Below are 24,902 nucleotides of genomic sequence, written 5' to 3'. Positions count from 1 at the left end.
CTTTCCCACTGTCTGTGGGTTTGTGCCAGCCGAAGTTGCGTCAGGGCTACCAGGTCAATCGAGGATGGGGGTGTTGCGAATTTTGCAGAACGATCTTTGCTCCTCTGGTAGGCATTTGGAAACGTGGCTTGGGTCAGGCACAGGCGGCCCCCCCAACCCCTGGGTCCCAGGTGTTCTTTGATTTTCCTTGGCATTGATGGAAAGGTCAGCCGTTTAACCCTTCCACCTTCACATACCTGGACACCACCCTTTGTTTCGCAATCGCCCCGTATGCCTCCGGTGACACACATTAACACCAACTGCTGTGGGATTGGCCAGTGCCATGCGTGGTCACATGGTCTCCCCCTTGGATTCGCCTGTGTTCCTCATTGCAGGTGTCCTGGAAAGCGCGGTCGGCTTTCCGGAACCCCAGGGCTTTTACAAGCCGGGCAGGCCACTGCTCTTTCAAAGGAGGAGGGAGGCAGAGGGCTGATGGATGAGTGAATTTGCAGCTGACACTAGGCCTTGAGACCTATGGGATCATTCTGTGCTGCAGCCAGGCCCTGCCGGCCTGACCAGATGTGGTGAGCCCATCCTGTCTCACTTGAAGAGGGCCCAAATCGGATCTCAACGGGAGTCCGGAGAACACAGCAGGCGTCCTGAAGCTCCCCCACCCTTGGTGGAAGTGGGCTCAAGCAGCTTCTGAGGACAGGACCCCTGGGAGTTTGGGCCTGGGACAGGACGAGACACCCGCGGCCCCCTCTCCCACGCCGCCCCAAACAGGACCCAGGATCCAGCCGCCGCCGCGGCGGCAGCAGGAGCATCACGGCCGCCGCGCGGCGGTGGCGATATTTAAAGGGGACGCAGCCTATCTGTCAGGAGTGGAGCGCGAATCGGCTCAGCCAATGCGCATGCGCGAGGCGCGAACGGTTTCTCCCGTCACAGTGGTTCTCACGGTTGTCTTAGAAAGCAGGCCCCGAGGCTTGGCAGAGCAGGAGCCCTCCGTGGCAGTGCTTGGGTTTCGAGGCTCTGGGACTAAGGCCTCACCTCTCCACGGGGTCGAAGGGAACGTCTCCGGATGCCAGGAGTCGCAAAGGGCCGACCATGATGATGAAACCCCAGGCGGAGACGGGGGAAGCAGCACGGGATACTAGCCTCACGCCTGCACGGACGGTGTTGATTGGGGTGAGTCTCCCCAAATTCGTGCCGCCGTCCGTGATCTCGATGACCAGTCGGCCTGCGTGCCCCTGGGCTGCTCTCCTCTGCTGTATGACTCTGTGTGTGTGTGTGTGTGTGTGTGTGTGTGTGTGTGTGTGTAGGTGTCTGTGTGAGTGTCTCACATTCTCTCTTCTCTCTCTGCCTCTCAGTCTCTGTGTGTTTCTTTCCCACTGTCTGTGGGTTTGTGGCAGCCGAAGTTGCGTCAGGGCTACCAGGTCAGTGGAGGATTGGGGGTGTTGCGAATTTTGCAGAAACCTCTTTGCTCCTCTGGTAGGCATTTGAAAACGTGGCTTGGGTCAGGCACAGGCGGCCCCCCCAACCCCCGGGTCCCAGGTGTTCTTTGATTTTCCTTGGCACTGATGGAAATGTCAGCCGTTTAACCCTTCCACCGGCACATACCTGGACACCACCCTTTGTTTCGCAATCGCCCCGTATGCCTCCGGTGACAAACATTAACACCAACTGCTGTGGGATTGGCCAGTGCCACGCGTGGTCACATGGTCTCCCCCTGGGATTCGCCTGTGTTCCTCATTGCAGGTGTCCTGGAAAGCGCGGTCGGCTTTCCGGAACCCCAGGGCTTTTACAAGCCGGGCAGGCCACTGCTCTTTCAAAGGAGGAGGGAGGCAGAGGGCTGATGGATGAGTGAATTTGCAGCTGACACTAGGCCTTGAGACCTATGGGATCATTCTGTGCTGCAGCCAGGCCCTGCCGGCCTCACCAGATGTGGTGAGCCCATCCTGTCTCACTCGGAGAGGGCCAAAATCGGATCTCAATGGGAGTCTGGAGAACACAGCAGGCGTCCTGAAGCTCCCCTTCCCTCGGTGGAAGTGGGCTCAAGCAGCTCCTTAGGACAGGACCCCTGGGGGTTTGGGCCTTGGACAGGACGAGACACCCACGGGCCCCTCTCCCACGCCGCCCCAAACAGGACCCAGGATCCAGCCACCGCCGCGCGGCGGTGGCGGTACTTAAAGGGGACAGAGGCTATCTGTCAGGACTGGAGCACGAATGGGCTCAGCCAATGCGCATGCGCGTGGCGCGAGCGTTTTCTCCGGTAACAGTGGTTCCCACGGTTGTCTTAGAAACCAGGCCCCGAGGCTTGGCAGAGCAGGGGCCCTCAGTGGCAGTACTTGGGTGTCTAGGCTCTGAGGCTAAGGCCTCACCTCTCCACGGGGTCGAAGGGAACGTCTCCGGATGCCAGGAGTCGCAAAGGGCCGACCATCATGATGAAACCCCAGGCGGAGACTGGGGAAGCAGCACGGGATACCAGCCTCAGGCCTTCACGGACGGTGTTGGTTGGGGTGAGTCTCCCCAAAACTCGTGGCGCCCTCCGTGATCTCGACCAGAAGTCGATCTGCATGCCCCTGGGCTACTCTCCTCTGCTGTATGACTCTATGTGTGTGTTTGTGTGTGTGTGTTTGTGTGTGCAGGTGTCTGTGTGTGTGTCTCCCATTCTCTCTTCTCTCTCTGCCTCTCAGTCTCTGTGTGTTTCTTTCCCACTGTCTGTTGGTTTGTGCCAGTCGAAGTTACGTCAGGTCTACCAGGTCGGTGGAGGATTGGGAGTGTTGCGAATTTTGCAGAAACCTCTTTGCTCCTCTGGTAGCCATTTGAAAACGTGGCTTGGGTCAGGCACAGGCGGCACCCCCAACCCCTGGGTCCCAGGTGTTCTTTGCTTTTCCTTGGCATTGATGGAAAAGTCACCCGTTTCCCCCTTCCAAGGGCACATACCTGGACACCACCCTTTGTTTTGCCGTCGCCCCGTATGCCTCCGGTGACACACATTAACACCAACTGCTGTGGGATTGGCCAGTACCACGTGTGGTCACATGGTCACCCCCTCGGATTCGTCTCCGTTCCTCATTGCAGGTGTCCTGGAAAGCGCGGTCGGCTTTCCGGAACCCCAGGGCTTTTACAAGCCGGGCAGGCCATTGCTCTTTCAAAGGAAGAGGGAGGCAGTGGGCTGATGGATGTGTGAATTTTCAGCTGATACTAGAACTTGAGACCTATGGGATCATTCTGTGCTGCAGCCAGGCCCTGCCGGCCAGACCAGATGTGGTGAGCCCATCCTGTCTCACTCGGGGAGGGCCAAAATCTGATCTCAAGGGGAGTCCGGAGAACACAGCCGGCGTCCTGAAGCTCCCCCTACCTCTGTGGAAGTCGGCTGAAGCAGGTCCTGAGGACAGGACCCCTGGGGGTTTGGACCTGGGACAGAACGAGACACACGTGGCCCCCTCTCCCACGCCGCCCCAAACAGGACCCAGGATCCAGCCGCCGCCGCGGCGGCAGCAGGAGCATCACGGCAGCCGCGCGGCGGTGGCGATATTTAAAGGGGACGCAGCCTATATGTCAGGAGTGGAGCGCGAGTTGGCTCAGCCAATGCGCATGCGCGAGGCGCGAGCGGTTTCTCCCATCACAGTGGTTCCCACGGTTGTCTTAGAAACCATGCCTCGAGGCTTGGCAGAGTAGGAGCCCTCCGTGGCATTGCTTGGGTGTCCAGGCTCTGAGGCTAAGACCTCACCTCTCCCCGGTTCGAAGGGAACGTCTCCGGATGCCAGGAGTCGCAATGGGCCGACCATGATGATGAAACCCCAGGCGGAGAAGGGGGAAGCAGCACGGGATACCAGCCTCAGGCCTTCACTGACGGTGTTGGTTGGGGTGAGTCTCCCCAAAATTCGTGCCGCCATCCGTGATCTCGAGGACGGGTCGGCATGCACGCCCCTGGGCTGCTCTCTCACCCGAGGACCGTTCTCCTCCAGAGCAGGACCCCGCAGCCTCAGGGGTTGCCTGGGGGTGTGTGTTTCAATGCCTCTGCTGTATGACTCTATGTGTGTGTGTGTGTGTTGTTTTGTGTGTGTCTATGTGTCTGTGTGTGTGTCTCCCATTTTCTCTTCTCTCTCTGTCTCACAGTCTGTGTGTTTCTTTCCCACTCTCTGTGGGTTTGTGCCAGCCGAAGTTGCGTCAGGGCTACCAGGTCAGTGCAGGATTGGGAGTGTTGCGAATTTTGCAGAAACCTCTTTGCTCCTCTGGTAGGCATTTGAAAACGTGGTTTGGGTGAGGCACAGGCGGCCCGGCCAACCCCTGGGTCCCAGGTGTTCTTTGATTTTCCCTGGCATTGTTGGAAAGGTCTCCCGTTTCCCCTTTCCACCGGCAGATACCTGGACACCACCCTTTGTTTCGCCGTCGCCCCGTATGCCTCCGGTGACACACATTAACACCAACTGCTGTGGGATTGGCCAGTGCCATGCGTGGTCACATGGTCTCCCCCTCGGATTCACCTCTGTTCCTCATTGCAGGTGTCCTGTAAAGCGCGGTCGGCTTTCCGGAACCCCAGGGCTTTTACAAGCCGGGCAGGCCACTGCTCTTTCAAAGGAGGAGGGAGGCAGAGGGCTGATTGATGAGTGAATTCGCAGCTGACACTAGGCCTTGAGACCTATGGGATCATTCTGTGCTGCAGCCAGGCCCTGCTGGCCTCACCAGATATGGTGAGCCCATCCTATCTCACTCGGAGAGGGTCAAAATGGGATCTCAACGGGAGTCCGGAGAACACAGCATGCGTCCTGAAGCTCCCCGTCCCTCGGTTGAAGTCGGCTCAAGCAGGTCCTGAGGACAGGACCCCTGGGGGTTTGGGCCTGGGACAGGACGAGACACCCGCGGCCCCCTCTCCCACGCCGCCCCAAACAGGACCCAGGATCCAGCCTTGTCTTCCTGATAACTATTAAAAAGTATAGAATTGCACCAAACAGTACACATGCACTGATGGCAACAGCATAGCTAAAGATTTGAATTCAGAGGGCCCATGGATTCTCCCATCCTAGAACTTCTAATAAAATTAAGCAAAGAGTTATAGTAGAAATAATAGGCCTTTGCCGTTACTATTGACAGTAGAACACACAACTGGAGAAAATACAGAACCTGGGAGTCTTTTTTTTAAAATCTCATTTGTCTGAGCTGTTGCTTTGCCATTGTGAAGTTCCAATTCCATTGGTTTGATGGGTAAGTAGGAAGGACGGGAGGTGATGACTTCTGGTTTGTCTCCTGTGTCAAAGCCAAGGATTGGTGAGTAGCTTCACCTTTGACTCAGGTTGGTAGCAAGTGAACAATCAAAATATGAATGTATATTTGTAATCAAAGCCATGATTCATAATAAATTGGTTTCAGATAAGCCCCTCAGATTTATCACAGATCAATTTCCTAAACTTGGAAATTTTAAATGACTAATCTCCTTTTAAGAATTCCTTCAATATTGTTTCATGCATGTCCTTTACCAGATATAATCCTTTGTCATTTGTTAATTAAATTATAAGAAAGGGCAAAACGATGTTTAGGATAGAACCAATTTCCCAGCCTAGGGATTATCATAGCACATTCACACTTGACCCACCCAGAAACCACATTTCAGAGGCAGCTTCCATACAGAACTGAGGGACCCTGCACCTGTACTGTCAGGGTACAGAGCAGGGCTATTTCAGCAGGAAGGAAATCCTGCCATCATACTGCTTCCCAGTCTACTGTGGGTATTCATGGTCTCCATCTACTTAGGTACAAATAATTGCAAACCAGAGCATGGCTACCTCTCAGCACTCAGAGGTGAAACGGGACTAAGGAGTAGATGTCTCAAACAATGAGAAACTATTCCCTGCACCACTCAGTGATATGCTATTTTGACCTTTATAAAAGAACTGGAAATGTTTTAGAGACCTTGTCTGCACTTTCTTTCTTAGCTATCTCTTGGTCCCTTTACATTAATTTGTCCATTAAGTTAGTGAAACTAGGGGCTGGGTTCACACATATAATCCCAGCACTTTGGGAAGCCAAGATAAGGTCACTTGAGGCCAGGAGTTTGAGACCAGTCTGGGCAACGTAGAAAGACTCCATCTCTACAAAGTAAAATAAAAATTTAGCCAGGCCTGGTAGCTCGCAACTGGAGTCCTAGCCATTTGGGAGGCTGCGGTGACACAATTACTTGAGCCTAGGAGTTCCAGGCTGCAGTGAGTTCTGATTGTGCCACTGCACTTCAGTCTGGGTGACAAAGAGAGACCCCAACTCTAAAATAAAAATTTTTCTATTTAAAAATTTAAAAAAGACAATGAAATCACTTGGAAGGTTAACATCTAAATTCTGTACAATCACATAACAGCATACAAAAAATTCAGCCACCAACTTCTGTGGTATTGACATGCACAAAGTTCTTGCAACCTTCAGATAACACGTTCTGTGGGAGTATATTATAGCATTGTATCATTTGCATCACAGGAGATCTTGTATGCTTATCATGACAAACAATGTCTTATGCTTATCATTAAAAATTAAAAAAATGCCCAGCCACAGAATGTAACAAGTGAGACTGAATACTTTGGATCAATGGGATAGAAAATGTGATATCAGGACAATTCTAGGACACATGATCTAAGAAGTGTAATTCTACTTGTGAAGGCAACAGGACTGAATATCCTGATCCTCCTCAGTCTAGTAAATAAAACTTAGTGTCAGATTTTGAAATGATTACATTTTATTGCCGTTATAATTTCATAAAGAGATAAAAAACTGAGCAGCTTCTGAAAGTCGAGAAGGACTGATTTTTATCATTTGATTTTGAAGTAGCTTTACTTATTATAGAACTTAACTAGGGCCCTAGACCTCAGTAAGGAGGAAGAAAGAGATGCAGTAATTGTTTAGAATAGGACTGCCTTTCACAGAGAAAGTCAAATATCTGAGTATTTTTCTTTTAAATTTAATTAGTTTCTGATGGCAAAAAGTAAATATATGCTAAATAAATAATATCAATGTATGTCAACTGGTTCAACTGCAGTTCCCCTCAATACAAATTGCTTTTCTTATATCCCTTTTCTAGGTTCTGTCTATCCTAATGACTAGGGAAAGACAACTAGACAAAGTAAAGTTTCAGGGGTGAGCCAGACATTTTTCCTCATCTGTGCATAGCCATGTAGTCTATGAACATGAGACTCAATTTCCTGTTTGGGGAGATAGCATCAGAACCCAGGAACTACATATACACACCGCAGGGCCCTCGTAGGCACTGAACTTTGAGCTTCAGGCAGCACAACTCACATTTGTGCAAAGAGCTACATGCCACATGCTGTTCTCCAGCCTGCTGTGTGTATTTGTGGCCTTCAGCTACTCTGGTATGGATGGTTCCAAGTGTGGGTAAAAATGTTAAGGGTGGAAGGATTCCAAACAGGCGTATGGTATTTCTCATTGACTTGAGGAGGAAAGGAGAAATTGTAAAAAAGCGAGCATATTATGATTTTAGTTTGGTTTGTCTCTGGGTCCTAAATTAGTCTAGCTCTTACGATATTTTATTCACTATATCAAAGGATCAGCTCTGTTTTCTGATATTTTTCCACAAGATCCAGTGTGGCCCAGAAGGTTACTCAAGCCCAGTCATCAGTATCCATGCCAGTGAGGAAAGCAGTCACCCTGAACTGCCTGTATGAAGCAAGTTGGTGGTCATATTATATTTTTTGGTACAAGCAACTTCCCAGCAAAGAGATGATTTTCCTTATTCGCCAGGGTTCTGGTGAACAGAATGCAAAAAGTGGTCGCTATTCTGTCAACTTCAAGAAAGCAGCGAAATCCGTCGCCTTAACCATTTCAGCCTTACAGCTAGAAGATTCAGCAAAGTACTTTTGTGCTCTTTGGGAACTCACAGTGTTTGAAGTGATAGTAAAAGCAAAACAAAAACCCTAGGGCTCAATAAGAGAACCCCTCTACTCCCCATCCTTTGCTACAGGAGCCAATCTGAAATGCACACCTGCAGATCTCAGGCAGGAGAGGGTAGTGACTGTGGTCTGTGGATTTAATCTGTGGTCTGGATCAGATGATTTAATTCCAAGTAAAACCTCCTTCTATCTCATTTGGAAACAGGTGTTCAGAGCAACTTTCTTCTAATACTTCAATTTTTACTTAAAATAGATCATACAGAAAATGTGTAAAGTCGTCTAAAGTTGGAAAGACTTCCACATAATAACTTAAAGTGGCAGTTTCACTTAACGATGCTCACAGCAGAAATCTGGGTCTAGTTATCTTGAATCACCATAAAAATCATTTCCTTAGCCCTTTCCTCTTAGGCTTTATGTCAGTTAGGGTACAATCAGGGAAGCAGAACCATCGTGAAAGATGTAGAATAAGATTAATTATAAGGATTAGACCTCATGCAATTGCTGGAACTGGTGGCTCTCGGAAGTTACTTAGTTGTTTATGTTGTTATGAAATTGTAACAGGAATAAAATATAATCTTTTCAAAATCTGACACTGAGTTTTATGTACTAGGCTGAAGAGGATCAGGACATTCAGTCCTATTGGCTTCACAAATAGAATAGTACTTCTTAGATCATGTGTCCTAGAATTCTCCTGATACCACATTTCTATCCCATTAATCCAAAGTATTCAGTCTCACTTGTTAAATTCTGTGGCTGGGTATGTTTTTCATGTGTAAAACAAAGTCGTGATAAGCATGCCAGATTTCTATGTGATACAATGCCATAATCTGCTCTTACTCCTATGCAAAGCTGTTGTCTTTGCATCTAGTATTGAGCCTGAATTTACTCTAGGTCAGCTAGACTCACATTTGGGAAGGAGAGTTGAACATGGACAAGAGCATGCAAAAGCTGTGATTTGTAAAGACATTTTGGAACCCATGGTGACAGGTGGAACCCACGAGGACAAACTAAAACTTGTCTGTCTCTTACCTCCTTCAATCTCATAGTGTTGGTGACCTTCAGAAGAAATGGTGTTATTTGTTATCATGCTCCCTGGGTACTTGGCCCAAGAAAAAGAGAAGCTGAAAGAGGAGATCTGGGGGGAGTGGGGGAGTTGTGAATCAACAATAAGATGAGTTAGCAGATCAGTAGCAACATATGTGAGTTGCCACAGTGCCTGGAGCCTGGCACCTGCCTTGCACAATTTTTTTCAACTTAATCGAGAACAATATAGGGAAGGATTTTCTTAGAAATATATTTCCAGGTAGTTACGATGAGACAGTACGAAGTTACCACAATACCCCCACCTTGTAAACTTCACATCCATATGCACCTCTTTTAATAGCACTTAGCTTTCAAATAAAGGCAATTTTAAAAAGCATACTTCCTGCCAATATGATGCCACAGTTCTTCATTCAACCACACATACCCTAACCCTCTCCCCCAAAGAGAATACAAAGTATTTATTCATCTTTGGGTGATGTTCTTTCCTCTTCTAGCTGAGTCACACTCTCCCATTGATATCCTGTAGTTTAGCTTCTGAGATACAACAAGCTATAAGAGTAACTTATTAACATATCTTTCACTATTATGTATAGGCAAATGGGAGGAGAGTAAAAAATGGTTGACGTGTATTTTAATATTTTCATATGACAATGAAAAAGAAATGTTTATAACAGTATAGTCTTTTTTCCCACAAATGGTCACATGATTGTAGCTGGTTTCTATAACTACCTCTTCCATTACCCGTTTCATAATCTGTTTTCAGCAAGCACCTCAACTCACTGGTACACTTGACTTTCTATAAATCAAGCTCCTTGGTCAGGAGCAATGTTATACAGAATGCCATAAAGTTGAGTAAGGAATTCTCTAAGTCCACCACTGTGGTTTTGCCAGAAGCAGTGCAGATGTGGAAGGAAAGTCCATATTCAGAATGTCTAAGTGGACTAAAACAAAGCAAAACTTGCCAGCAGCCAGAGAAAGTTGATATATCATGTTCTGGGAAATGTCTTTAAGAATGATTGCTGAATTCTCATCAAAATCAACAGAAGCCAAAGAGGAAAAAGTATTTTTAGACTACTTATAAAACAAACAAACAAACAAACAAACAAACAAAACTCTCTAGTTAGCTTCCTATGAACATGAAAGTCTAATTTTAAACCCTTTGTCAAAAATCATTGTTAAAAAGGTAGAAAGTCAGTGCACAGATTGGGAAATTATATTTGCATTGGCATATTTCTGAAAAAGATTCAAATGCAGAATATATAAAAAACTTGTACAAGTCAATAAGCCATGAGAAAACAATACAAATGGCCAAAACTTGAAGAGACACTTCAGAAATATGATATCTAATAGTAATAAGCATATGCAAAAAGCACTTAATATAATTACTCATTAAGAAAATGAAAATGAAACCCCATTGAGTGATCCCCCTGTGCCCTTTCAGCACCCCAATTTTATTAATGTAGCCAGGAGGAAATGACCACAAGAGGATAATGAAAAATAGTGACTACTTCCAGGGGAAGGGATGGCCAAGTAGGTTTTCTAGAAACTTCTGTTAAATTAAGTTTAGCCTAAAGCTGCCTCCTTATTTATTTTAAACTCAGGGCAAAGGTTTCTCCATACATAGTGCCCTGTAACCTAACAGGATGCATAGACAGGCTACAGTCTGCTCTCCACCAATCCCTAAGTTTCGGCCATAGGTGGCCAACTGTTCAAACATGTTCAAATAAGGCAAATGCCAAGCTTTAACCAATCCATCTGTTTCTGTACCTTACTTCCTTTTTCTATAAGTCACTTTACTTTCTCTGTCCATAAATATTCTTTGACCATGTGGCAGTGCCAGAGTCTCTCTGAACCTGTTCTGGTCTGGTGGGGGGCTGCCTGAATCTCTAATCGTTCTTTGCTCAATTAAACTCTGTAAAATTTAATTCGTCTAAAGTTTTTCTTTTAACATGTCCATCATTGAACCATGTTCAGTGGAAGAAGAAAAAGCAGTAACAGGCTAAAGACTGGAACACTGAAGGAAAGCAGGTTTTACTAGGAAAAGAGAAAGTTGGTATTCATTGGCCGTACTATATGTCAAGCACTATTTATACATTTCAAATTCATTACCTAATTTAAGCATCATACACCCTACAAGATAGGTTTTAGTCTTCCAATTTTTTATATTTGGGAAATGAGACACAACTTTCCCTAACTTTGAAAAGCATCTCTAACTAAAGTCAGCCAGGGTGTAACATCTTAGAGGGCTCCTAAAAAATCAAAGTTTGGACTATGGAGAAGCAAATAGCCCCAAAGCAGCAGCATTGGCTTTCTCAGTGAGGATGACAAGATGCCAAACCTAGGCACAAATTGCCTCAGGATCAACAGATGGAGGAAATCACCGCCTAAGTATTTAAGAGTGCTGAATGTATCAGTGAGTCTCTTCTACAGTAGTGTGCTATGAAGCACAAGAGGCTAGAGGGAAAGATGAGATACTTTTCCTTAAACACTCCAAGCGGGCTTCCATATCAAGGCCTTTGCCCACTCTGCCTGCAATGCTATACCCCCACAAAACTTCATGGTGTACCTGAACTCCTCTACGTCTTTACACAAAAGTCACCACCTTGTGAAGCCTTTATCAAAATCTTTCTATTGTATTTTCCTTCTTTGAGAATCAGGCTCTAGCATATTCCACGTGTTGAGAACTAAAGCACCAAGTTCTGAAGCACTGCCACCTGGTGTCCCGCTGAACTATTTGGTGAGGTTTATGCTGGCCTCCCTGCTGCCCTCCAGTGTTCACGGGCTAAGCTGTGGTGAAGCCTGGTTGCAACAGGAGCTAACATTTCTGAACCAATGTCAGTAACCTTCCCATTGTTGTAATCATGTGAGACAGGATTCAGCAGGACTGGCTGGGATTTTTTAAAATTTTATTTTAAAAATATTTTTCCCTGAATATGTGAGGGTGATTGATTTCAAAATGGCAAATATAATATATGGGATGATTTAGGCTAATGGAATACCTTGGAAACAAATGTTGGCATTATTGCACAAGGTGGGAAGTTTTTCTCTATTAAGTGAGAGTTCGTCTACTGCTCTGTCCCTTACTGTAGTATAGAAATATCCTAAGAAGTGATAAGAAGAGTCAATGATGGAGAAAAGTAAGCCATTGTAGGGAACACAGTGTAGCATAGTCTCTCCATGTTATTATATGCCGCCCAACCTCCCAATACAGCATCATAATGCCACTGATTTCCCACTAACAGTAAGAAACATGATAGAACATGGATATGTATTACAGTACATAAAATGTGCTATGCAAATTACAAAATGCCTCTCGGAAAAATACTGAATTTTATCTTGTAGATAGATTGCACTGCAATTTCGGATAGAGTCTCCCAACCCCCCAAATTTTCTATATTGAATGCATCTGGTTGAGTGCCTAAGATACAGAAGTTATTGTACTAGGTGATTTATTCGGTTGGTGTAAAAGTAATTTCTGCTTTTTCCATTACTTATAATGTAATGGCATAACCATTATATAGGCTTGGATTGCATTTCTGGACCTACCACTCATTGGTTGAATTATCTTGAGCAAATTACTTAATAACTTTTATGCTTCAGTTTCCTTATCCCTACAATGTGGATATTGATAGTACTTACTACAAAGGGTTATTTTGAGAAATAAAATGACAAATGCCAATGCTTAGCCCAGTACCAACAAAAAGCTACTGGTTACTTACAGAAAAGGAAATTGAATATGAGAGAAATTAAATGTCTTGCCTAGCATCACAAACTGTCAGAGTTGAGCCTTCCCTCCATGCCTTATGTAGAGCAGATACATTTTCTCACCCCAAGAATAACTCTCTATCTCATTACAGTGTTATATTGTCTTTATAGAGCTTATCACCGTATAGAATTATCTTATTTTGTAAAAACTCATTTATTTAATTTCTTCTCATTGCACTCTAGTCCCTTTTCTATCTCTTCACCACCATGTTCTCCATGCCTGGAACAATGCCTAGCACACAGGAGACACAATCAATACATGTTTGTTGAATGAATGCACAAAAGGTAAAGTTATGTCCAGAGTCCTTGCAATTCAAATATTAATATAAAAGTTTAAGCTGGATTAATCTTTGTGTTATTTATCCAGAATTGTCAAGATTTCTATCCTGTAAGTTTCTTAATGTAATATTTAAATATATAAATGCTAAATAGTTGAATACTAGCTTTGGTTTATCTACATTGGTTTATTTTTGCACTTTGGGGGGAATTAATAAATAATCTTACTAAAAATTTTATCTATAAATCCCTCACTTTACTCACTGTGGAGATGAGGTGGAAAAAATTCTGAGGCATTTTTCTCTGTAGTGCATGCATCTTATCTCTTATATTGCAAAAGTTTTTCAGAGGACTCATGTATATGTATATATTTTTATGTTTTAAAAAATTCTGTGTGCACACATACACACACACACACAGACACACACACTCCTTGCATAAGAGTTGATATACAGGCCCACTGTTTGCTCAAAACAGAGAAAGCAAATTGACCTTCTTTCCCTTCACTATCAGGGTGGGTACATTTAGAATCCTCCCTGATATATTAGGCTGTTAAGAATGATAAAGATTGATATTACTAGTTGAGTTGTCCTGTGGCCAAAGTGAGGAGGAAGGAAACTAGGATCATGCACTCTTCCAGAAAGAGAATCTCGTTGTTTACTTTCTCTGTAAGGCTGTATTTAGTTGCCAACAGGCTTGGCCTTTACTTCAGGTCAAATGTGTGGCTATACCTTGTAGGATTCTGTCCTACTATTATAGATAGAGGAATTCTCCCTGCTGTTAGAGGTATATCTTCTTGATCTGGACACTGCTCCTCCAACATGTGGGTGAATTTATCAGTGGATCGGTGTTCTCACCAGAAATGAGCTCCACAGCATGTAGGCTTTCTGAGTGATTGTGGCCATGACTTCACTCTCGTATGATGAAGTTACCTGAATGCTATGATCTTCTCCATTCATCTGGAGAAGAAACTACAGAAAAGAAACTACTACAGCAAAGACTTGGAACCAAGCCAAATGCCCATCAGTGATAGACTGGATTAAGAAAATGTGGCACATATACACCATGGAATACTATGCAGCCATAAGAAGGATGAGTTTATGTCCTTGGCAGGGACATGAATGAAGCTGGAAACCATCATTCTCAGCAAGCTATCACAAGACCAGAAAACCAAACACTGCATGTTCTCACTCATAAGTGGGAGTTGAACAATGAGAACACATGGACACAGGGAGGGGAATATCGCACACGAGGGTCTGTCAGGGGATGGGGGACTAGGGGAGGGACAACATTAGGAGAAATACCTAACGTAGGTGACAGGTCGGTGGGTGCAGCAAACCACCAGGGCATGTGTATACCTATGTAACAAAGCTGCACGTTCTGAACATGTACCCTGGGACTTAAAGTATAATTTAAAAAAAAGAATGGCTTGTTTGTCTAGCAGCCATCCCTAACCCTAGTCCTCATGCTTCTGAACTAGGAGTCATTATTGAGGCTTCCAGGATTTCCTTTACTACCCATACCTTTATCTCCTTTCCTGGGAAGGAAAGCTAGAAGTTAACCATTGAGATACTTTCTAATCCTGTTCTAATTTTTTAGAACGTGATTTAAATATATGTGGAAAGTGCTGTCCCCTGATTTTAGTACATACCCCATGCTGTTTCCTTTGCTTACTTCAGTTGTTCACTGGAAAGGTTTTAAAGGCACTTCATACACTAAATACCTAGAGGTTAAATTTATATTCTGAAAAAAATTAATTAATGCTATCTTATATTATTAAATTTCCCTTGGATATATCTTATTTCTCCAATTATATTTTGGGCTCACAGGGACTAGGGAATGTTGCTTTGTAATCTTTTTTTCTTTCTTTTCCTCTCCCCTAGATGAGGCTGTAGCTTTGTAATTTTTAATTCCTCAGAGCTCCTAGGGAAATTCAAAGCACAAAAATTACTGCTTAAAAAATACTTGCATATTGAATCAAACTAACATTATATCTGGACTGTGACAGAAGCAAGACAGCATAATTCTTATTTACTTTTAAACAACTTTATTGGAGTATGTTTACATTCCATAAATTCATCCATTTTAAATGTATGGTTCAGTGATTTTTAATTAATAACTGATTTATGAAACTATTACCATAATCTATTTGTAAATCCTTTTCAACACTCTAGAAAGATCCTTCATGCCAAACTTATAGTTAATCTCTAATCCAACCCTGGCCCCAGGCAACCGGCTTATATCTTTATAGATCTTCCTTTTCTGAACATTTCATATAAATGGAATCACTCAATATGTAATCTTTTGTGGCTGGATTCTTTTTCTTAAAATAGTATTTTTGAGGCTCATCTGTGTTGTAGCATATATTATGTTTTATTTTATTTATTTCATTTTTGCTTATTTAATTTATTATTTATTTATTTTTGTTGCCCAATATTATTCACATCTTGTATGAACATACTGCATTTTGTTTATTCATTCACCAGCTGATGGACATTTGGGTTGTTCTCATTTTTTTAGCCTTAATAAAGAATATCCACAAATTAGACTTCCATTATTTTTAGAACATATGTAACATGTAAAACATTCATGGTGCATCACAAATGTAGGTGGCATATCAGATTCCAAATATTATAAAGTCTAGAGCTAGACAGATATATGTTCTAATTCTTAATATGCCACTTAGGTAATTGACCTTGAGTGAATTATTTAATCTCCTTGAGCTTTGGGTTATTTTTTGTTTGTAAATTGGAAACAGTAATGTCTCTATTGCATGACTTTCTTATTAATGTGCATAAAGAAAAAGGTAATTTAGATGTGTGCACATTTATAATTTGAGGGGGATTCAAAAGTTGTTTTTTAACGTTTGAAGATTCAAAGAAAAGTGCTTTTCCTGCCACAAATGCCATCCCACCTGTAACTCCCTCTAAATTTGAATAATAGCAGTCCACAGTTAGGCAGTGCACTTCTGAAAGGGTGTCAATTCTCGTTGTGTTCCACACTCATGGGGGATTTCCTCAAAGTTTATGAAGTTGGCCTGAAGAAAGCAGTTACTTCGACCCCTCTTTGTGAACCACAGGAAACTGAACATAGGGCAGAGCGTTTCTAGGACATTTATGGGAGCTGGTCTCTGATTGGCTAGGCAACCAGATGCAGAATCCTGTTTTCTGAAGCAGAATATTTCCACAGATTTTGGCTGCAAAACGTTTCTCTGCTGTGGGTATGTGAGCAGGAAACATGGAGAAGAATCCTTTGGCAGCCCCATTACTAATCCTCTGGCTTCATCTTGACTGTAAGTCCAGGGGTTACAGGAGACATTCTTAGTCTGGGGTGATGATGAGGAAGGAGGAGGATGCAGTCAGACACTCTAGGTTTTATTTGGGGATGTGTGAAGAAAATGCCAACTCTGTAGAGAGACCAATTTCTATGTCTGACTCTTTTTAAAAAAAACAGGCGTGAGCAGCATACTGAACGTGGAACAAAGTCCTCAGTCACTGCATGTTCAGGAGGGAGACAGCACCAATTTCACCTGCAGCTTCCCTTCCAGCAATTTTTATGCCTTACACTGGTACAGATGGGAAACTGCAAAAAGCCCCGAGGCCTTGTTTGTAATGACTTTAAATGGGGATGAAAAGAAGAAAGGACGAATAAGTGCCACTCTTAATACCAAGGAGGGTTACAGCTATTTGTACATCAAAGGATCCCAGCCTGAAGACTCAGCCACATACCTCTGTGCCTTTACACAGTGCTGTTCAGGCACCTGCAGCCCATACGCAAACCTGTGTCTGGTGTTGCACTGTTACCAGCATTGACAAAGAACCATGAGTAGGATGGAAAAGACAAGTTCGTTGAATTACAGTTTTTTTTTAAGAGGATTGTGCAAACATAGAAAAATAAGCATGCTAGTGATCATAACTAACTACCACAAGAGCAAATTAAGTAAACATATTCCTTATGACAGATAGATGTCAGAGTGCTAATGAAGCATAACACATGACCTGGTAACTGGGCCGTTACTAAACAATACTAACCCCAGCTCCCAACAGCACATTAACCACATCATGGAGTCAGACCCATTGCCTGCTCTTTTGGCATGATTCTGAAAGAACCCAATAGTTATTCAAATCTATCTAAAACAATCTGGATAAACAAAGGCGATATTTACCCCCTCATTGTTGCTATGTCCTGAAAACGAATTCTTCTATTATACTTTATCACAGCACAAAAGGAGCATGTCAGCATGCCCCTCCCTCACACACCTGGCCTGGAAGTATGCATGTTTAATACCAGAACAGGTGATGCTGCCTCCTTTAATCCACTGGGGATTTTGGTTTTGCTTTAGTTCAACTTTTCCCCCACATGAACATTTGTATTTTTATTTCTTCTCACATGTGGCTATTTTCATTTTTAAATATCACTGATAATATCATAAAGGAGCACTGATGAAGGACCTTCACTATTTTACGTGGTCTATACCCCAGCTTGTACTGTGATTGTGATATTGGATGACTAACTGAACTCTATTATCAAAGTCTCTTCATTTGTAATTTCCAGGTATATTAAGTAGGCTGAGTGTTTGGTGCTCTCCTCCTTTTGCAGATTTCCAAACAACCTACCAGTTTAAGGTCCCACTTGTACTCTAGAGGCATCTAATTCTAAGCGTTCTTGGGGGCTGTTAAGATGAAGTAAGTTGCTTCTGGGCCTCCTCATCTAAAAGCTAGAATTTCAACTTTCTCTAAACATCTACATTAACAATTATTTATCCAGCTCCTGTCCAGTTACCTAAATTATGCTGCTATTGCATTTTCTCTCTCTTTTGTGGATTTATGTTTTTAAAAATATTATTGTTATTATCACATATTTAGGGAAAAAAGCTGGTACATTTTAAAAATAATAATGGAGTGTATACAAATCTCTGACTGGACCCATTTAGAGAGATATATATATATAGAGAGAGAAATACTTTTTCAAAATTTATTCACAAGGTAGTAATGAATCTATTTGACTACCAGATCAGAAGTGGCTAAATTTGTAATATTATTTGAACATATATGGAATCAGAAGGGTATAGCACAGGACTGAGTGCGGAGAAGCTATGGTTCATTGTACCCTAGTGTCGGTGGAGAAGAACTACACAAAAGAAGACTGATCACTGTTCCAGCTGCTAGTCAAATTCCCAAACCAGCTCTCCATTATTGGCATAAAGATCAATGGAAGAATTTCTAATTTTTCCAGCAATGATCTTGAGGCTTGAACTAACTCTGAATTGGTAGAATCAAAAGGCATGAGTAAAATAAAAGATGAACATCTGACTCATTTGTGAGTGGCTGCAACACAATGCCTCACAGTCTCCCGCATGTCAAGGCACACATAGAAATTAATTACATTCATACAACACTTCAGTGTGGAATGACGCTGCTTGAAACCAGCCCATGACTCCAACTTCCTTGAGAACTCTGCCTGCCTTAAGCCACAATGAGGCAGAGATCTTCCTACACACACAATCAAGAAAAATGTAAATCTGTGGTGCACGGTCCTTACAAAAATATCCCTATCTTTATGAAAGCTGTATGTAACCAAGTAAATATGGACCAAAATTTTCAGTGTCTTTGGATTCTAAAACTGATCTGAAATTGAAAATAATGTGTCAAATTCTGATTATTTATAGAGACACAGACAGGCATGTTCTTGTAAATTTTGTTAGTTTAGACACATGGAAAGAGAAGAGTGAGTGAAATATAAAAATCATGTTAAATAAGAAACACAGATCTCTGTTGATTGCAGGGCCCCAACCTGAGCAATCAGCCACCTGCTCCTGTACTGTGGCTGCACAGAGCTCTTGTTACCTCTGATCATTGCCACCAGGTCTTCTGTGCCAGTGCAGAAGCACAAGGATGGCTTTTGAAAAGAAGTTTGGTGAAACAGGCAGATGTTTCAGGTCAAGCTATTAGAGACTAGCAGAAATCAGCCAGAGGAAGCATACATTTTTATTGTTGATTTCTCACAAGTTCTCAAAAAGACTATTTTTCATTGGACTCCAGAGCTTTTGTGGCTTGCTGAATAACAAACTGTTGTACAACTCACTTAAGCAAGTGCCATTTTACTATCTCAAGATACTTCTGCTCCTTGTGATGCTGACTGCAGCTAGGGTCCTCTGGGGGCTTGCCTGACTAGAACCCCTGGAGCTCACTTCCATACCTGGAGCCTTGGTGGGAATGTGGAAAGCTGGGCTCGTCTCTCATCCCAACTATTCTCAGGGCTTTCATTACACATGGCCTTTGCATGTGGTCTCTCCTCAAGATATCTCTAGGGTACAACTTATCTGGTGGCTCAGGGCTTCCAATATTACAAAAGTGGAAGGTGCCAGGCCTTTTTAATGTTTAGGTCAGAACTGCCACAATATTATTTCTACTGCATTCTCATGCATACATAAGAACCATGAATGTGACATTACTTGGAAAAGGGGCCTCTGTAAATATAATTAAAATTGAGTCACGGAGCCAACCCAGAGTCAACATAGAAGGGAAATACACAAGGGCATGAATATCAGAAGCAGGATTTTGGGGGCATCTTTGGATACTAACTCCCACAAGAGCTAACTAAGTAAACATATTCCTATGCCAGATAGATATCAGAGTGCTAATGAAGCATAACACATGACCTTGATAATCCAGTAATTATCAAGGTCATGTCAATTTGAACTTCCAAATACTGCTTGTATCTGTTTCTCTATTTCTATATTGCTTACTGCTTTCCTAATTTAGGCATTCAGCACCTCTCACCTGGATGATTGCAATGGCTTCCTAATTGTCTTCCTGCCTCTTTTCTCAACTCTTTGAATCTAACTGCTACATGGCAACTAGAGTTATTATAAAATGTATCTAATAAGATCATTTCCTTCCTCCCTTTGGGTAATGAGGAACCACTAGAAGTTGTAAAGTTGAAATTCTGTATTGAAACTACAAGGCCGGTCGGATGTGGTGGCTCATGTCCGTAATCCCAGCACTTTGGGAGGCCGAGGCAGGCGGATCACCTGAGGTCAGGAGTTCGAGACCAGCCTGACCAACATGGCGAAACCCCATCTCTACTAAAAATACAAAAATTTGCCGGGCATGGTGGCATGCTCCTGTAATCCCAGCTACTCAAGAGGCTGGGACAGGAGAATTGCTTGAACCCAGGAGGCGGAGGTTGCAGTGAGCTGAGATTGCCACTGCACTTCAGCCTGGGTGACAAAGCAAGACTCCATCTCAAAAAGAAACAAACAAACAAAAATACAAGGCCATCTACGGAATCCTGTTTATCTTCTATTTTAATCTTCCATCCTTCTCTCATATATGTAATATATATATTTTTATATTATATATATTTATATATTATATATGTATATGTAAATTCTAACCCTTTATGTGAATATTAAGGGCCTTCCTAAATCTGACCTCTTTTCCCAGAATATATTTTTCCCATTGTAATATGCACACAGGTCTACTCACCCTTTATGGCCCAATTCAGGCATTATTTGTTTTTTATCTGAGATTTCATAGAATCTCATAGAATCTGAGATTTCATAGAATAACACTTGTAACATCTTATTATAAATATTTTTGAATCTGATCGTCTCTTACAATTGTTTTGACAAAAATATTTGCCACTGAGAGCTATCATATGTTTATATTCAATGGAAATGTTTCCTACTAGGAAATGCAGAGATTCCGTCTAAGAGTGCAGAGATTTCTTTTACTCCTTGAACCAATGCATGTCCAGCTTCCCTTCTCTTCCTTTAGTAAATTTCCACTACCAACCATAAGATCTAGACAGAGGCTACAAGACAGACCATGCTGCGAGTTGGGAAAGGGCAAGCTTGACCCAGGCGAGATTCCTCTGTCTTGGTTTATGCCTCCTACGTAAACTGCACCAGTACTGCTGCCGTGGATGAAGAGGAGGATTTCTAAAGCCCCCACAGGTGCTCCTTGCACACTCCTTGCTCTTCTTGAATGGGGAAGGAGTCCTTATTGCCTTAAAATTGTTAGCTTTGTCTTCATTTTGAGATCCAAATCCAGTATTCCTAAGGAGGAAAAAAAGCATCCCAGTGGCATGCATTTCAAAAGTGTATCTTAATTCACGAGATTTGCCATTTTTCAGCACATCCTAAAACTGCTTCTTGGTCTGTTTCCATTTCATGCAGTAATTCAGATTTAGATTCACTTTTTACCCTACACAAAATGTTGAGATTTCCGCCATTAATACATTTACATGGCAACACTTTAAAGACATTAGATTTCTTGTAGTGGGTTGAATGATGACAGAAGATATGTCCATGTCCTAATCCCTAGAAATAGTGAATGTGGTGTTATTTGAAAAAGGGTCTTTGCAAATGTAATTGAGTTAAGAATATCAAGTTAAGATCACCCTGGATTATTCAGGCAGGCCCTAAATCCAATGACAACTGTTCTTTTAAGAAACACACGGATGAGGCCGGGCATGTTGGCTCATGCCTGTAATCCCAGCACTTTGGGAGGCTGAGGTGGGTGAATCACCTGAGGTCAGGAGTTCAAGACTAGCCTGGCCAACATAGTGAAACCCTGTCTTTACTAAAAATACAAAAATTAGCCAGGCATGGTGATGCACACCTGTAATCACAGCTACTCGGGAGGCTGAGGCAGGAGAATCGCTTGAACCTGGGAGGTGGAGGTTGCTGTGAGCCACTGCACTCCAGCCTGGGTAACAGAGTGAGACTCTGTCTCAGAAAAAAAAAAAAAGAAAAAAGAAGCACACAGATGAGAAGGCCATCTAAAGACAGCGGTAGAGGTTGCAATTATGCAGCCACATCCAAGGGATGCCTGGAGCCACCGGAGGCTGGAAGAGATGAGGAAGGATCCTCCCCTAGAACGTTCAGAGGGAACATGGCCCTGCTGACACCTTAATTTCAGACTTCTGGCCTCTAGGGCTATAAAGAAAATAAATTTTTGTCAAGCCACCAAATTTGTTTGCTACGGCAACCCTAGGAAAGTAGTATCTCCTAAAGGTAATATTTCTAAATAGCTACAACCAAACCTTGATTGTTTTTATAGAAGGGCACATTTTCAACCAATACCATTTGAATATGGTATTGATATGGTTCTAATATTTTAATATTTTTTGGAATATTTTAAGTTTAAATCGTGACACAGTATATATACAAACACACAGTTTTTTTTTTATCATTTAATGAACACCTGAGTATCCACAATTTACCCGCTATTAGAGTAGGACATGTTGGTGAATAATAGACAAATACTTATTGAGGGCTTACCACATATCAGGAGTATACTAGTGATCCATTAGCAAACCAAAGAGACAAAACTCATTGTTTTCATAGACCCTATATTCTAGAGCAGTACTGTCCAATAGAATTTTCAAAGATAGTAAAAATATTCTGCATCTGCATAAACACTAGCCACATACGGATACTCAGCACTTGAAATGTGGCTAGTGTGCATGAGAAACTAAATTTTAAATTTTATTTAATTTAAATTTAAGTATCCTCGTGTGGCTAGTAGCTACCACATAAGACAGTGCATTTCTTGAAGATGATAGAGTACACACCTTTAAGGTACAAAAAGGCTAACTCAGATAATCAGTAGCTATACAGGTATAAACACTGTGATAAGTGTGACTGAAGTTCTGAGGGAGTCCACAGTTTTTTTAAGTTACTTTCTGTTTTTATCTTCCAACCTTTCCCACCACATACTGTAGATGTTTATCAGCCAGATCAGAACAGAAAGCTACTTTATCCAAGTCTTTTGTTTATGGAAGCTTTCCAATAGAAATTGATTATCTGTTAGATAAGACTTTTTTTCTAATTATATTAATGTCTTCCCTCATCACGCTGGCATGTGTAAAAGTAACATAGTGGGATGGCAGACATGATCTCTAAATTGGATAGTTTACCAGGGAAATCCAGGTGACAAAAGAGAAATTTGTATTTCTTATCTTCTGTTTTGAGGTAAAGGGTTGTCTAACAATAAATCACAAGTGTCTCCCACATTTATTAAAAAGTCTGTGACCTAATATGTCCCATTAAGGCACTTATAAGCATGTGCTACATGGCACAACATGATTCTTAGTGACGATGGAAGTGACAAAATGGAACTTTCTCTTTTCTTCGGATGCCCTAGTTTTAAATCACAGACTCCATTTTTAAGAGGCAAATTATTCCTCCTTGAACAATGTCACCATCAGTAAACTCTTTTCTTCCAATCCTTGACACACATACATACCACCTAAATTAGAAAGCAGCTTTATTAATAAAATAATCTGTTGTCAAATCAACAATGTTTGAGTCCAGCCACAGGGGGGCAGCATCGGCAAACATAGACTCTGAGAGGGTGGGCAAAATAGTGTGATTGGTTTTCTCAATTTGCAGTCACCTCTTTCCCTTTCTTTCCAAAATGCACACATCTACTTTCCAAAATAGATCGCAACTATTTCTATTGATCTGGAAGAAGCTTGTACCAGGCAACCCATTTAGGAGCAGTTGGATGAAGAGGAAGGAGAGGGAGATGCTACTCATCATATCAATGTTGGTCTTATGGATGCAATTGTCACGTGAGTTTGAGACGTCCCTGACTGCTTCCAGAGAATAAATCCAACAGGATAGAGAAGTATCTGCAGGCAGGGAATGGACTTTCTGTTTGAGAAACAAGAGTTAAGACAAAGGGAGAGAAACAGAGAGAAAGAGACAGAATGGATAAAGGTTGAGGGAGATGGGAAGGGAGACATGGACAGAAAGGGGAAAAAAGAAAAGAGGAGTGAGAGAGACCTGCGTAGCTCAGGAGCTAAATATCTAATCTGATTTTATGTGATGCTTCCCATTGTCTTTCTAAACAGAGGTGAATGGACAACAGGTAATGCAAATTCCTCAGTACCAGCATGTACAAGAAGGAGAGGACTTCACCACGTACTGCAATTCCTCAACTACTTTAAGCAATATACAGTGGTATAAGCAAAGGCCTGGTGGACATCCCGTTTTTTTGATACAGTTAGTGAAGAGTGGAGAAGTGAAGAAGCAGAAAAGACTGACATTTCAGTTTGGAGAAGCAAAAAAGAACAGCTCCCTGCACATCACAGCCACCCAGACTACAGATGTAGGAACCTACTTCTGTGCAGGGCACAGTGCTCCCCAAGCACCTGCTGCCTGTCTCCAAATCTTGCCCTGGGTCTTCAGGAGCAGATCATCCTACTCTCCCCAAACAGCAGGCGCCAGAGAAAGCCAAAGTCACAATGTCTGTGAGGATCTCGAGCAACTCCTCCCCATGGCAGTAGGAATGCATGTAGAAATTCACTCTGTTAAGACCTGGAAGAGTTTAGCAGTTTTAGTTCCTAAAACTTAACTACCGGTTTTCTTCTATACAGGTGTCTCAAAGAATTCTAATTGTCTTAGGAAGAATCGGTGGATTTTAACAAATTGTGATACAGATATTTATATAAAAAGTCATCTTTCAGTGCAGTGGTCCCCAACATTTTTGGCACCAGGGACCGGTTTTGTTGAAGACAATTTTTCCACGGAGAGGGTGGGGTGATGGTTTTGGGATGAAACTGTTTACCTCAGATTATCAGGCATTCGTTAGATTATTTTAAGGAGCCAGCAGCCTAGATCCCTCGCATGCGCGGTTCGCAATAGGGTTCGGGCTCCTATGAGAATCTAATGCCACTGCTGATCTCACAGGAGGCGGAGTTCTGGCAGTAATGCTCACCTGCCGCTCACTTCCTGCTCTGCGGCCAGGTTCCTAACAGGCCACAGAATGGTACAGATTCCCCGCCGCCAGGGGTTTGGGACCCCTGTTTGGGTGGTAGCAGAGTTTTCCAAGCAGTTTCTTTAAGGTTTTAGCTCAATTGTATTGCTGAAGATTTGAAAATTAAACATTTTTCATTATGTACACAAAACTTAAAAGAAGTTTACGACCA

At 42.8% G+C, this 24,902-nt stretch overlaps 1 protein-coding gene and 1 gene segment (V, D, J or C); both read left to right on the top strand.

Annotated features, from left to right (window-relative positions):
* Positions 1 to 1,083: 1,083 nt before the first annotated feature.
* Positions 1,084 to 24,902, top strand: part of LOC134808429 (uncharacterized) — a 44,306-nt gene continuing 20,487 nt past the window's right edge. Inside the window, exons 1-2 of the mRNA XM_063793956.1 lie at positions 1,084 to 1,164; positions 2,123 to 2,495. Coding sequence (XP_063650026.1) covers positions 1,084 to 1,164; positions 2,123 to 2,495 — 454 coding nt within the window. The remainder of the gene's footprint in view (positions 1,165 to 2,122; positions 2,496 to 24,902) is intronic.
* Positions 16,190 to 16,771, top strand: LOC129138280 (T cell receptor alpha variable 24-like). The segment is given in 2 exon segments: positions 16,190 to 16,251; positions 16,413 to 16,771. Coding segments are annotated over 2 exon segments (414 nt in total).

This window comes from Pan troglodytes, chromosome 15 (genome assembly GCF_028858775.2).
Source record: "Pan troglodytes isolate AG18354 chromosome 15, NHGRI_mPanTro3-v2.0_pri, whole genome shotgun sequence".
In the NCBI taxonomy this organism is placed as follows: domain Eukaryota; kingdom Metazoa; phylum Chordata; class Mammalia; order Primates; family Hominidae; genus Pan; species Pan troglodytes.
The sequence above is the reverse complement of the archived record's forward strand: the minus strand, read 5'-3'. Positions and strand labels throughout refer to the sequence as shown.